General features: G+C 29.7%; 1 protein-coding gene across 13 annotated transcripts in view; it reads left to right on the top strand.

The window, feature by feature from the left end:
* The window catches only part of LOC145285878 (bromodomain-containing protein 2-like), a 96,083-nt gene that overhangs the window by 74,036 nt on the left and 8,837 nt on the right, over positions 1–13,210 (top strand). For 10 of the 13 annotated variants that reach the window (XM_080134340.1, XM_080134339.1, XM_080134337.1 and 7 more), the window contains 5 exons: positions 4,920–5,021; positions 6,377–6,628; positions 7,217–7,293; positions 10,034–10,174; positions 11,335–11,420. In XM_080134340.1, the coding sequence (XP_079990466.1) occupies positions 4,920–5,021; positions 6,377–6,628; positions 7,217–7,293; positions 10,034–10,174; positions 11,335–11,420 (658 nt within the window). The remainder of the gene's footprint in view (positions 1–4,919; positions 5,022–6,376; positions 6,629–7,216; positions 7,294–10,033; positions 10,175–11,334; positions 11,421–13,210) is intronic. The other 3 variants (XM_080134330.1, XM_080134336.1, XM_080134334.1) reach the window with 1 other exon arrangement.

Here is a 13,210-nt window from a genome sequence, read left to right as displayed (position 1 = left end):
AAAAACTTATTGTGAGCAGTGACAAAGTTATGGTTACAGATAGGCAGGCATCTGATCTCTTATTTATATGAGTAAAAAATAATTGGCAAAAAAATGTAGAGGGTATCTTACAATTGCTTTTTAAAATAACTCACGATATATATGAACAATACAGCAGTCAATGAAAAGGCAATTGAATCAATAAGACGCATCTGAGTTTATTTGTTGAACAATAAAAAATTAATGTATGTTTTTTATTGTTTAAACCATGCTTCCATCAAAAAATATCTTTTTGATATCAGTTTAAGTAAATGTAATGATTAAATCAAAATGAAATTAATTGAAATTCAATTATTGAATAAAGTTTACATAGACAGAATTGCTATTAAAAAGAAAAACAACTCAAGGATGGAAAATTCTATTTATATTTAATCAAAAATGATAAATTGAAACTAATTTTTTAAAAACTAAAACATTTGAATCAAAAAAGAAAATGTTAGGTATGTTTTTATTTTATTTTTTTTAATAAAATATTTTTTAGCCAGGCAAATAAGTAATTATTAAAAATTAGTTAATTTTAGTTTGAATTTTGAATTAGTTTCGATGTTTTGTCAACTAAAATCTTCCTAAATTGGGACAAAGGAATGAATCCTGAAGGATTGGAAAGCACTCAGACTTATGATAAATATGGTGATTACACCAGCTAGTTCCTGCCAGAAGTGAAGACTGTTATTCGGAAGTTGGAAAGGATCGAAAATAGAATTAATAGACAAAGAACGTCTATTTTATTTAATGAAATATATATTACACACACACACACGCACACACATTTGACTTTGTTTAACGTACACATGAATTCTTTTTTTGTTTTAAATTTCTTATTTTGGTTTTCATGGGGATGGCGCATCCTACTGAATGCCAGACATTCACTCACAATCTCAGTCACTCCAACCTAGAAACTTTAAGATTCTACCTGTTCCTTTGAGTGCAATTGCTTGTATTTCTGTTGCACTTGGTTCACCGGGTATATTCGGCAGGTAGTTTTTTAAAATACTTTTTCATGAGTTTGGTTGCTTACTGGAATGATGGAGATCTTCCGATTCCATTATTTTTGGAGGTGGGGGGTGGGGTCATATTGAACATAAGGCCTTGGTATTTTATTATCTTTTCCCTCTTGGCCCTGTTAAGGCCAGCATTGTTAGGAGCACTTCAACTATGGTTGCTACTTTCTCCCTCTTGTCTCATATCACTATATTAAGCTTAACAGCTCCATTTTCTTGATATGTGGCTGTAGGAATTTCATAGTCATAATGGATGATGTATGACTTCATTCCAACTGTTCTTTCTGGTATATACTCCAACAATTTGCTGCTACACAGGATATTCAGCGTTTGTGTGTGTTGAAGAAAATCAGATTTTTAAAACTTTAGTTCTGTCTTAAAGAGACGAAATATCACACCTCCGTTGTACAAATAAAAACTGTAAAGCTATTCAAATCTCTCAAGATACTAGTGAATACTGCAAATGTGAATTTAGCTCAATAATTATGGTTTTAGGTTCTACAAAGTGCATATATTTTGTCATAAAATGTATTTTTTTTTTTAGTTACATAGATAGAGGCACGTATTATACTAAATGTAGGTTCATTAACACTTGTTTCTCTTAAGGCTTTTTTTATTCCTTTATACTCTAATAACATTTCATTTTTCTTAATAATTGCTTTGTTTTTTATTGGGCGTAATTTATGATTGACTGAATAATTCATCCATTTTCCTCTGGCTATCTATGTCTCCCCTAACTCTGTTGATTAAACCACTTTCTAATATTTCTTAATGTGTCTGAACATTTAAAGAAAGGGTGACTCTCTCTCTCTCTCTTTTTAATTTACACAGTATACTTTTACACATTTCAAAATTAATTTCTGGAATTTATTAACATATACCGCAAATTACGAATTTTCTAATGAAATCAAAGTGAAATAGTAATAGTTTTGGCATAACGGGTCATTGCTATGTCTAGTCATATGTGATACTAATAATCTTGCTCTTCAGTAATAAAATAATTTGGGTTTTGGTTTTATGAATGCAAAATAGACAATGATTAAATTTAGTTATTTTAATTGTTTATCAATTATTTTCTAAAATATTGACTTAATTTATTGAAGTAGACATTTAAATTAGTTTTGTCTATTTCTGTAAAATTAATATCACAATGATGCGTTTTTGTCTAGTGTTTATTTCTTGTATATTCTTTTTCAGCAATCTACGTAAACTTTTTATTTGTGTATACATATTTTTAAAAATAACATCAAATTTTTATGAGAGCAGGAAACATAACCAGTAAAAATGTAATTTTATTGGAACAGATTATGTCAGAATGACATTTCATTTTGGTGTACATTTCTTAAATTGATGCTTTTATGAATTTATTTAAAGTTAAAAGAATAATTTTTTACTGACTTTTTTTTCTTTTGTAAATATTAAAAATAGTTTTCAAAATGTCTTAACTGTTAGACTTTTATTGAAGTGGGTATGGTGCTGGGTCTTCTATTTACTCTTGTTTCATTGTAAAATTTGCTTAATTGAATTTAAAGAAAAAAAATTAGGTGCATATTTAGAATTACACTTATTTAAAAAAAAAAAAAAAATACAGAAATCTTTATAATGTACGTACTCATCACGGAATGAAGAGGTCATATTTCAAAAATCACATAAATTTGTCAATTACTTTTATTGAGGAATATCAAATTGTACGAGTTTTAACGATTAAGTATTTTTGCAATCATTGATCTCATACTTATAGAGAAATAGATAAATCTTGTTAATTGAATCAAGTTGTCCATTCTTGCACCCTAAACAAATATGGCGAGTGACAGCTCTTCATCTGGCATGTCATAAAATTTGATTGTCTTAAATTTAAAAAAAAAAAAAAAAAACTACTTCATGTGATTTTTGGAATATGTCATCTTTGATCTGTGGCGGGTAAGATTTTTTTTGCATTTTCTGTATATTGGTTTTTCCAAATAAGTATTATTCTGAATAAGCACCAAAAATTGCAATGTGTATTATTATTTTTTTTTTTTTTTTTTCTGCTTAATATTTATTGATGGAATTCGTTTAACTATATATTGAAATAAAAGTAAACAAAAATCAATAATATACTTAATTTTTATATTTAAAGTTAAATATATAAATTTAATGTATATTTAAAGTTAAATATCAGAATCATAAAGTAGAATTGGTGTTTCCTAAAATATATTTAAATAGAAATATGCATGGGTGCATGTATCCTTTAACAATACTATAACAGCCAAATTTGCATTATAGATTAATTCTGCTAGAAACATTTTCTTCTCCCCTCCCCCATCGGGTTTTATATAGTACTTAGCCTCTTTTGACTAATTTTCGGTTTAGATTGTTTGTTCAAATATTGAAATGTCACTAACATTGATTACCCTCTTAACAATGAATACCTAGCCTTTAAAAACAGTTTTCTCTTAAAAAAATATCTATAATTTGTTAGGTATGATTTATCGTGACTTTAATTTCCTTTCTATAATTAATTCTGTAGAAGTGATTTTCCATTAATTTTAGAAAACCTTTTTTCTTCTTTTAACTGAATGAATGAAAAGGATGTAAGTTTCCAAGCATTGAGATTTCCACTGATAATGAAATATTAAAAAAAAATGAACGACTATGCTATATTTAAAAAATTACTTTAATCAATATTTCATTTAATGAAACTTTGAATAAATTAATCTTTTTTAAAATAAGTGAGACAGCATGTTTTACTTGAACAGGGAATGACTAGGGTCTACTAAATATTTAATAATTATAACTTTTCTTCATATTATGATAGACTCTTTTAAAATGTGTGATAGTTTATCTGCATATTATGTAGTGTATCTTCAATAACAAAGTGAATTTAGGAACTTTTTTAAACTCTGAAACCAACTCGTAATAAGTTCAGTTAAAATAGGATTATAAACATTTTTCTCATTTTAAAACATTTTTACATGTATTTTTGACGTTTGAAAATTTCAGCAGATTTCTTTTTTGATTAATTAGTTCAATGACAAAATGATTGATGGTTGGCAAAATCAATAGTTTGATTAAAATAACATTATTTACAAGTTAATATATCTTAATCTAAATTATATTTGTTAAAAAACATAATTGTGAGGGAGATCATTTAAATATCTTAATGTATGGAATACCTTTAAGTACCCAACTTTAATTTTACAATATTGGAGAAAATTCAACGACAAATTCTGTTTGTATGTTTCAAATATGAAATATATTCAGTTTACCAAATGTCAAATCAAAAAAATAAACAAGATTAATTAAAAAAAAAAATTCTTTCTTTTTTTTTTTTTTCTTTTTTTTTTTTTTTTTTTTCTTTTTTTTTTCTTTTTTTTTTTTTTTTTTTTCTTTTTTTTTTCTTTTTTTTTTTTTTTTAAATCTTGCTATCTTCCTCATAGGGGTATATTTATTCTCATCTGTACTTCAGTTAAGTTTTAAATATACTCATGAATGAATTTTCATTACTATTTATCGACAGACATCTTTACTTTCAATTGGACATAATATTTACTTGCCATCCTGAATGATTTAATACTTAGAAAATCCTAATTAACTAACCATCTCCCAGCTTAATGTGTTAAATTGTCAGCACTGCCTTTTCTGACAATGTTGAAGAACTATCTTACACAATCTTTCAACAACCAGTACTGTCAATGTTGATTTATATCTTCTATTATTGTCTAAGGATTTTTTATTTAGCTGTTTGGCCAGTATTGCCATGTGGTCTTGTCTCCGCTGGCTTTGCTGAAGTTTATTTCTTGTTACTATTCGCCTCTGCTGCCTAAATAATGTGTTTGGCAAGCAAAGTGTTGGCTGCGTGTTAGTAGTTTACTAATACAACTTATTGTTTCCCTACAGCTGTTCCTCCTCTAAGCTCAAAGCCTATAACACATGCACTTCCAATGCAACCTAGTCGGCCAACTGCCACTGCAACTGTTAAACCACAGATCAAAACAACCAGTAAGTTATATATCTAGGTATTCTGCCTTCTTTTAACCCTGCCCCCTTTTTATAACGTTTTCATCCACCTTTCCCATCCTCCCGATTCTTATCTAGGACCAACACAATGTCTAGGGATACCTACTGACCTGCTGAAAGAAGTATGTTCTTTTTGTATCTTTGTTGTATCATTTAGATAGTTCTATTGCCTTTTCCTTTTTTCTCTTGAGGTTTTTCATCTCTGTATTGCGTTTGGAATTTAATATATTTTGATAGGGTAGTAAGTGGGGGGGGATGGGAAATGCATATTTTCTAAATAAAAAAAAAATTGGGTTTAATTTTTTTTTTTTTTTTTTTTTTTATTGTGACTTTATCATGTTTTATTTGGCCGTCAGTATCAGTTGTCATATGCAGCTGGTCTCGATCTATAATCATTTCTGATATGAATAAAAAGTGAAGTAAATATAGAAATTAACTTCCAATTAAAAATCAGACATTAAAATGTTTAGTTTTATATTCATATCAAATGATACAGAGCAACATATAAATGGACAAAATAATTTTGATTTATAATTAGTTAATTTGCTCCCAAATTTTTTCAAAAGAACAAAATAAAAAAAAAAACTCCTATTGCAGAGTGACCATTCGCAGGTGGGTAGGTATTTCTATGTGTGGGATCCTTTCCTTTCGGTGCATCTCACATATCCTTTCATATTGCATCTAGCAGTAGATTTATTATCAACATTTTTTATGCACTTTTGGCAAAAGCATATTTTTTTTCTAATGTGGTATATTTTTGGCATGTGTACATACTTTAAATGATAGAAACTTATTCATGTGTGCATGTAAGCATCATGCAATAGTTGAATTTTTTTTTTTTTATCATATGAAAATACTATACATATACAGGGTGTTCCAGAAGTTTTGGATAAATTTCAAGACTTTAAATTAAAGTGACATGATTTTAAAGCTAAATTTATCAAGTTCAACTTTGATATTTTATACATACATATATATATATATATATTGGCATGCTTTTTATATCCTTAATAGTTTTTGAGGTATTTAATGTCCAAATGTGTTCCTGACTAGCAGAAACACCCTGTATTTGATTAACTTTTATGATAAATCTATTCAAATGAAATGGAACAGAAATGGCTAGTCTGTGCTGCATTTAGTTGCATTCTCTTTGTTGATCATGTATTTTAATATAAAACATTGAAGTAATTATATTGTTTCGATTAAAAGCTAATACTTTTTATAAAAAAGTGAATTTTCTCTCTGATCAGTACTTTTAGCGTTTCGCAGTAAATCTGCTTTGCTCTTAGACTCTTATTACAAAGCTGAATTCAAAAATCTTCTCGTTACTGTTTCAGTTCCAGTAAATTCTGGTAGTAATGTTTCCAGTGCTAACCTGGCCAATTCCCAGAACAATACGAAGCCTGGCTCACCACCTCCACTGATTTCATCTCCATTAAAATCCATCCCAGATCTACGGCCCTCTTCTCCAGTTGTCCAGACATCTCCAGCTGAGAGAGCTAAAGAAGCTTTCAAATTTCCAATGAGTGATGAGGAATCAAATAGTCCAAAGCCTAGTCCAAAAACAACTACATCTGGTGGCAATGTTTGTGAGTATATTGAATAGACGATGATGATGATGATGTGCAATATTAGCTTGAGACCTGATCTGACATTACATGGCTTTTTGCTATATTTTATTTTGATTTCATTGTAGACATCTACTTAATGTTGGGCCACGTTTTCTTAGTAAATTAGTATGTCTACCCAGCATTGCCTGTGGGTGGGGGATTAAAAAAATAATGGAAATTATACATAACATTTTTTTCTGTAAACATCTCTCTCCATTTAACTGCCCCTCCCCTCTCAGTATAATCAAAAGAATACTGATTGAGTTTATTTGTGTTCTAAAACAATTATTTGTACAAAAAATATACCCCCCCCCAATCACCTATGTTTCAAAATTCATAATGATGGTGGATTAGTTTAAGCGTGAATTCTATGCATGTACCTAACTTTATATAAATAGAAATGAGAAATATCTAAATTCAATGTAAATGAATATTTTTCTATTGAGTTTGACTAAAGGTGATTACTATATAAAGTCCATTGGAGATCACATTTCCTATCAGATTCCATAATTTGCTTGAAACTTTTTTTTATGGTTATGTTATATGTGCTGTTTTTGTTCTTTCTAGGTTCCAATTTATCATTTGGCATTGGTTCTCTTGTGGATAACAAAAAGGAAGCTAAAGGCAAAAAAGTAAACGCTAAGGTAATTGATATTAAAAAACTTAAATTTTATTTTGGTCACACATATATATAAAAAGTAATTATTATAAGAAATCATAAGACTAATGAAATGCTATTGAAGTAATAAGATTGAATTATTAAAGAGGAAAATGTTTTAAAAAAGATTGCTAGTTAAAAAAAATTCCTAAAAACATGTTCTTACAATATAAGTCATGACGGTGCAATCATTATTCTGAAATAATTGTTGCGAGTAGCGAAACAAAAAATTTGATCAACTTACTGGAATTCTTAGTTAAAGAAAACTGTTTGAAAATCGTTTAAAAAAATAAAAGTATAAAATAAAACTTGTACAAATACGGTTTTTGAAACTAAACTTTTATTTATTTTTTTTTTTTTTTTTGTCATTTACAAAATAATATGCTTCTTGTTGAAATTAGATTTTTTTTTTGTGTTTTTTTTAAATAACAATTTTATATAGATTTACGTGTCTTTGATGCCAATAATTATTTCTCTCTGAAGCAATAAACATGTTAGCAAAGACTTGTGGAAGTTTAAAAAAAAAAAAAACTTCAATTTTCTTCCTTGGTAAATGTCATATGTGCATTTTATGTAGCTATCTTTAAATTTCCCTGAAATTAGAATCTTACAAATCCATTCAAATGTTCATGGATTGCAAATTTAGCAATTAAAATTATTTTTTAGAACCGTTACACACTTACGGTAGGTAGTTTCTTGGAAATTTTAACATTAAAGTTCTAAATCTGTATCCTATAAGTAACTAACAGGCTACCCGGCATTACCCAGTCTTAAAATATGCATAACTATTATATTTTAATTAATGCAGAATTCTTATTTACTATAAACAGAAATACTATAGGTATTAAACGGAACATTAAATTCCTTTTTTTCAAAAAAAAAAAACAAAAAAAAAAAAAAAAAAAAAAAAACAATGGAACAAACTGAGACATGTGCATGCGAGTTTTTTCTAGGCAGTTCATTTCTTGTAAGTAAAAAAAATACTCGAGCTGAGACCAAAACCTAAAGACAGTGAGTCAAGTGCGATAACCATTAGGCCAGCTTGACATGGTCTTTAGAAAGTGTTTTCAAACCTATTCTTAACATAAGTAACCTGTCATGTAAACGATTCATGCGTGTTTGTGAAACAGTTGACAGAAAAATCTGATCACCCTCAAGTACAAATTTTTCCATTTTGACCGCTTAGTCCCCCCCCCTTTTTTTTTTTTTTTAATGAAAATCGCTTAAAAAGTTTTCCATGTGTCTGATTACCCTATATACTAAATTTTTAGTCTGTAGATCAAAAATTTGTTGAGTATATAGGTTAAGAAATGTCCTCACACACATTCTCACTTTTATAGATATATTCTGAAATTTAGTATCTTTAATAACTTATTTCCAAACTATATTCAAGATTGAATGATGAAAATATCATGGTCTATTTCAAAGTTAGACACAAGGCCAGTTTTCAATGTGGGGAATATCCAGTTCCCCAAAAAGGGGCACTCTGGATAGGAACAAAAATTAAAATGGTCTCAGTCGTGAAGTTTTTTCCTCCACTGACTGAGGACAGAAAAGGTGAAGTGTAGCATCAGAACAGATACTACACTGTGATCTTGGTCTGAAGAATTCTATATTTATTCATAAAAACTAAAATATCTTTCTATACTTGCAGATATTTTTAATTTTTAGTCTTTCAAATGTTTATCTTTTAGTATTTGTTTACAAGTATAAATCACGAAATGAAATTATACTGTTACACTTTCATTAAAAGAATTCTTTCATTTTTGGTTCTTTTTAGAAAATAAATTTTATTTGAAATATTTCTGATTAAATTGGAAAACCAAATCCAGATTTTTATATACAAAGATGGTGATAACATGTCATACTTTTAACAAAATTACTATGTACGCAGAGTTGTTGTCTAATATTTATAATTTGTCTAGAATAGTTGATTTCTTCTGTCCTTAAATGATATCAAATGTTTTAGTCTTCACATATTCATTTTGGTAAGTGTTAAAGGTCATGTCAAGAGCAGAATGCAAGAATAAAAATTCTGTATAGGAATTAAAAATGGTTTTATGTTTTTGTTAGATATTATTCGATTAGGAATGATTTCAAGTTAAAATCCATTTAGTATTATGCGTGTAAACTTGAGAAAAATCTGCTTGAACTATATCAACATTATGTGAATAAGTGAAATCAAAACATGACAACTGAATTTGACCTGACGTTGTGTGATTTCACTTATTCAACATAATGTGAACATATTGCAAGCATGTTTTTCACAAGTTTACTAACTGGATTTTAACTTGAAATGATTACCATTTTTAATTACTATAAAGAATTTTTAGTCTTGTGTTCTGCTTTCAACATGTCTTTTAACGCTTAGCTTTATTTCTTTGTTGAGCATGAATTTAAAACAATAAATCACTGCAAATTAGAGCAATTTTACCCTGGGTGTCTGATTTTTTTAGAGAATTTAGTTTTTGTGTTAACTTAGATTTTGAGGTTATTTTTCATATAATTGAAAGGGATACATCTTTTATTGAAAATTTTAGTTTGTATTCTTTTCAAACTACTTCATGAATAATATCACATTTGAAATCAGATAAAAAAATTTTATTAATGATTGAAAGTGAAAAGATTAAAACATTTAACTGGATATAATCTGATCTTTTATGTATTTGGAGTTTTTTTGTTTTTTTTTTCTGAGGTAATTTGATGTATTTATTTTTTGTTTACAGCAAGATATTCGATTAAAGAATGCTGGTTCTTGGTCCAGCTTAGTGATGAATAGCAGCACGAGTGGAAGTGCAGTCAGAAAAACATCTGCTATGGAATGTTTTGAAGTGTTCCGTAAACAGGCAAAAGAAAAAGAAGAGCGCGTAAGTGTTTTGTTAACTTTAAATTTCTAACCCAAGAAAAATATGCCAGATTTATTCACTTGCCTTCTCAAAATCAGTTATGATTAGCACTTAGACCATTCTAGAATAAACATTTTTAGTATTTTGCCTAAAATAGCATATTGTCCAGTTGTTGGCCTGAACTTAAGCAACCTTAAAAGGATGTGACAACAGCAGAATACTCATTGTACCAACAATATAATCAATTCTAACAGGGTTAAAGAAATCCATCCCTGCAGATCCAATGGTCATGGTTCAAATCACATGGCAAAAGACCCTTGTGACCAATAGAGGCAACGGGGAAGCCTTGCATATATTTCTATTGATGCAACAAATTTGATCAAATGACTTCAGATTGTCTCAAAAATAGAAAGTGATAAAATTAAATAAGGATGTCGCCTCTAAAATAGGTCAATGCTAATGAAATTGAAATTATCCATCGGATGAATATTTAGAAATCATTACTCTTGGGAAAATGAAGTGGTGGCTTAACCTGATCAAACATCTGATCAGAGTGTATTTGTTGTTCGTGAAGGTCATTTTGTCAAATCAAAACCAAGCTGATCAACTGACAGATATCTCAACAAGGGTTGGATGCAATAAAACAAACAAAAATAAGGAACATGTTTTTATAAGCGAACAGAATTACAAAAAATAAATAATGCCGATTCATTCATAACTAAGTAGCAATTTGTATAAAGTAAACTGTGTATTTTATGAGGTTAGGTTGATCTTTGACAAATGTTGTTAGGGCATTAGAACTGGCACCAGTTGATCAGAATTTGATATGAATGACAATTGAGGCAGGTTGGGAATTATCATCCCTTATGGTGATAGGCATGACTTGACCCTAGTGAATTGTGGTTTTCTTTTACTTTTAAGCAGTTTTCTGTCCAAACCATATTTATGGACATAGTAGATCATGTGAAGCTCTGCATGTCATTAAATGAATAAAGGCATTGTATAATAATCGTGATCATCATTGAAATACTCGTTTGAAAAAACTTTGAAGAAAATATAAAATTACTCAATGTATTGATTCCAAGTAATGGCTTAATTTTTATTTTTTGATTTGTAAACTTTTGATAATTATTTTGCTTTATTCATAATGTAAGGTTAATTTCATTTACTTTTCATTGTAGGATCGCGCCCTAAAGGAGCAAGAGGAGCAGCGTAGATTAGAAAAAGTGGACAGGGAAAGAAAGCGCTTAGAATGGGAAAGACAAAGGTAAAAATCATGTTTGTAGTTGTTAAATTATAACTGGCTATACATTTTCATTGTCCTGAAGGTTGGACGTCACTTTTATTTGATGTATGTTTTAATATTTTCATTTTTCCTTTTACCATATTTTTAGGCAACTTTGTAATTTTATATAAGGGTTTTTAGTTTTCTCTCACTGCAAGAACTCTGACACCAGAGTCGGAAAGTGAGATTGAGAAGTCAGTGCCCCAGAGGAGGGATATTTTAACCTGTAAAATGTGCCTATGCAGCCCCGTCAGCATCCTCTGGTAAGGGTGCCTAAGGCGCTTAGTAATAAACTCCTTCTCAAAGAGAGAAGGCTAGGCCTGGGAGAGTGTTTGAAGATGACGTTGGAAATGTATAGAATTTTTCTATTTTTTAGTTCCATATAAGAACTTTTAAAAAAAAAAAAAAAGATATTTTCAGCATTTTTCCAGTTAAAGAAATTATTTTTTTTATTGTATATTCGTTAATTTGAGGTTGCAATGAACAAACAATTTTTTTTTTATTATTATTAGAAACTACCTTTTGTACATTATTTTGATCAATCCTTTTTATAACTACTTAGTTTCAACTCCTGGTGCAACCAGATCAGGCTGTCTGAAGATGGCTTCACCAACATTAACATGTTTTTTTTTTTTTTTTTTTTTTTTTTAACTCTTTGCACAACAAAATCATATTCTGCAAAACAAAAACAAGAATCTCTCCCCACCCTCCTTTTTTCTTTTTCCACTCCCCGCTTTCCTACTGGCTTCCTGACTTAAAATACACCAACCAAGAACATTATAAACCCTTTCCCTTTGCAGAGCTAAATCATGTTCTGCAGGGCCGGGAATAAAAACAACAAAATCCACTACAAGTTTTTATCCTTATCTCTACCTTACTCTACAAAATTGGAACCCATGAATAAATCTAGGAAGATGTAAACAACTTTAAGTATAAAACCTTTCTTTTTAATTTTTTTTTTTTTCCTCTCTTCTTGCCCTGTTGGTAGGACATCTGAATAAGCTGACTGCCCCTCTACAGAGGGTAAAAATTCCCCATTGGGGCAACCAGTTAGCCATGAGTTGCTACCCGTAATGCTTTAGGACGTGATCCTGGTGATTGAGCTAACCTAGACCTAAGTGCATAGAAGTCTAGGCATTGCAACACCTCACTTCGGCTCTTACTTTGGCTAGACGGGCAGTCGGAGAAGCACGATCCGGCCAGTCACGCCCAGCCCTAGCACTTACACCCAAAATGCCAACTATCATAACAAAGAACAAAACACAAAGGTACTCCAACACCATTTTTCCTCATGACCAAAAATAGTGCTAGAAGGCGGTGGCAAGGGTGGAAAGACCAGAGCTCAACACTTCATCTGAACATATTTTTGAGGACATAATGAACATGAAATAGAAAGTGCTTGAGAACTCCTTACCAAAAAAATATATTCTCCACGTAACCCCAACATGGTCAAGACAAATGGGTTTACCCCTTTACTATGTCTCATTTTTGGACTACGAGGTGGGTAGGGAACATGATAGTTGATGAAAAATAAACCCAAAATTATATGTCTGAAAAAAAACAACAAAAAAAACAAATACTTCCCCCTCAAAACCCTTAAAAGAAACCATTCCCCTAGACCTCTCTAGCTCAGATGAGGAACAAAAATCTAACCAGGAAAACCATACCATCTATAGGCAAAGGAAACTTCCAAAGATTCATAGTGATGGAGTTAATCGAAAACAAAAAGATTGGAGACTTATTGCCTTTTCTAATAGAAAAGATATCAACAA

This window comes from Euprymna scolopes, chromosome 10 (assembly GCF_053919585.1).
Source record: "Euprymna scolopes isolate OS-2025 chromosome 10, ASM5391958v1, whole genome shotgun sequence".
NCBI lineage: Eukaryota > Metazoa > Mollusca > Cephalopoda > Sepiida > Sepiolidae > Euprymna > Euprymna scolopes.
This window is presented reverse-complemented; position numbering and strand designations above follow the sequence as displayed.